This window comes from Amphimedon queenslandica, unplaced genomic scaffold, assembly GCF_000090795.2.
Source record: "Amphimedon queenslandica unplaced genomic scaffold, v1.1 AMPQUscaffold_11687, whole genome shotgun sequence".
NCBI classification, from domain to species: Eukaryota; Metazoa; Porifera; class Demospongiae; order Haplosclerida; family Niphatidae; genus Amphimedon; species Amphimedon queenslandica.
The window spans coordinates 8,892-11,204 of NW_003548071.1; the positions used below are offsets into that span (position 1 = coordinate 8,892).

The 2,313-nt window shown below is 36.2% G+C and overlaps 1 protein-coding gene and 1 long non-coding RNA gene across 2 annotated transcripts; both read left to right on the forward strand.

Moving 5' to 3' along the window:
* Positions 1-471: 471 nt before the first annotated feature.
* LOC109589036 (IgGFc-binding protein-like) lies at positions 472-1,648 on the forward strand. The gene is made up of 2 exons (XM_020005157.1): positions 472-1,551; positions 1,604-1,648. Exons 1-2 carry the CDS (start codon positions 472-474, stop codon positions 1,646-1,648), a joined length of 1,125 nt encoding a protein of 374 aa, XP_019860716.1.
* Positions 1,649-1,713: 65 nt separating this feature from the next.
* Positions 1,714-2,087, forward strand: LOC109589038 (uncharacterized). Its single transcript, XR_002188488.1, has 3 exons — positions 1,714-1,834; positions 1,882-1,998; positions 2,048-2,087. It is a non-coding gene; the product is annotated as an uncharacterized LOC109589038 (long non-coding RNA).
* The last annotated feature ends 226 nt before the right edge of the window (positions 2,088-2,313 follow it).

Genomic DNA, 2,313 nt, shown 5'->3' on the forward strand with positions numbered 1-2,313 from the left:
AACAACGTGGAGGTACACAGCATTTATCATACCGAGGGCCGTAGGCCCGAGATATGATAAGGCCATAGAGTTGTATAACCAATGGCCAAACAACTAGTTTACTTAGCAACAGTTAGCAACACTAAGCAGTGCATTTTTTAAACAGGAGGTGAATAAGTAATTACCCTGGCTACTTCCGGGCCACTTATTCTCTTGCCATTATCTATGTGTATTATATATCATACTAAACAGGTCTATATACAAAAATATAGACCTGAGGTGGGTGTCCAAGGATGTGATATAGCCCGAGGGCCACAGGCCCGAGGGCTATATTACATCCGAGGACACCCACCAAAGGTCTATATCTTTTGTATATAGACCGGTTTTAGTATGTTATATAGGATATATTTCATAATGATGACAGCATTTCTGAAAGGCAGGTATATATACAAAAATATAAACCCGACCACATCAAAGGATGATGTCATAATTATGAGATATGTTATTATCTATACTCTTGATTTTATACATACAGTTTTGCTTCAAGATTCTTCAGCTGCTTATGGCACTGAATTTTATGTTGGAGCCATGAGAAACTTAAGAGGAGATACCGATGACCTTCTTCTGTATATCACAACTCCCTCTGTCTCTTCAGTTTCTTTTTCAATTAAAACTACAAATGGAATCATTGGTAGCTACAGTGTCAATAGCAGTGTCCCTGTTGATATTAGTTTACCAACATCACTTGTTACTAATGATGGCCTTTATTCAAGTCGCTTCAAAGGAGTATATATTTACTCAACAAATGGAGGATTAATCTCTGTACTAGTGGTTAATGTGAGACCTTACACTTTTGGAGACTATATGGCCTACCCATATCAGAACTTGGCCCTTTCAGAGTATCAATATTATGCTGTATCTACTGGGACACTTGCAACATTAAGTGATAATTCTTTAAGTGAAGTATTATTAGTTGGAAATGAAGATAATACAACTGTCACTGTCATCCCTACTCAAACTGTTTCTGTCCCTATTGATATTCAGACAAATAGTAGCAGTAAAGCAGTCACTGCTGGCTCATCGTTCACTTTTACCATTCACAGAATGCAAACGTTTCTTATTGGTGCCCCATTACTTGACATCAGTGGAACCAGTATTGTGTCTAATAAGCCTCTGACAGTAATCAGTGGTCATGAGTGTGGCAACATTCCACTTATTTGCTGCTGTCAACATATTGCTGAGCAGATACTTCCAACAATAATGTGGGGCAGAGAATTCCTTTTGACTCCTTATGCAACACGATCACATGGCCCTTACTTTAAAGTTGTAGCAGCTTTAGGAAGCACTTCTTTAAATTTCACTTGTTCTGCTAGTGGAGGCAATAACTTTAATTTACAAAATGCAGGAGATGTCACTACTTTATATTCTAGTTCCAGTTACTGCTCCATTATTTCTAATGAACCAGTGCTAGTGACACAGTTAGGACCAAGTCAAGACTCTGGAAGTGGTAAAGGTGATCCAGTCATATCACTGATTCCCCCAATAGAACTGCATCAACAGAACATAACATTGGTTATTCCTGGGTTTTCAACAATTACTAATAATTATATTAACATTGCCACAGCTACAAAAGGTTCATTGTACATCAATGGCCAGTTACAATCAGTAACTTGGAACAATATATATAACAGTATGAGTAGTATTATTGGGTACGGAGCACAAATTCCTTTTAACACAATCTCCACCTCATCTTCTTATACTATTTCAATGCAGACAGGTTTCACTGCACTAGTATATGGCTTTGATAGCTACCATGGTTATTCTTATAGTGCTGGAATAAATCTAACAGGAAATGGTATGGAAAATATACCATTATTATGCATGTTACCTGTTATTTATTAGATCCTTGCTTGAGCAATAATGGTGGTTGTGACCAACTTTGTACTAGCACTTTTGGAAGTTATGCATGTAGTTGCCATCCTGGCTTTAGTTTGGATCTCAATGGATATAATTGTTCAGGTATAATGTATTATTTTGTTTACCTTTAATAATAATATTAATTATATAGATATTGATGAATGTGCTGACAGTGATTGTGAACATATTTGTGTCAATACAATTGGAAGTTATTCATGCTTGTGTCATGATGGTTACAGTTTAGATACAAATAATAGAAACTGTTCAGGTTTGCTATGAACCAAATACTGTATAGCTGGTAATTTTGAACGGGTAAAATTTTGGCAAAAATTGCAAAATTTTTGATGAAAAAAAGGGTTTTACTTTGATGAATTTGTGGCCATCTGCCATTGAGTATGTGCATAAATGGTTCAAAAT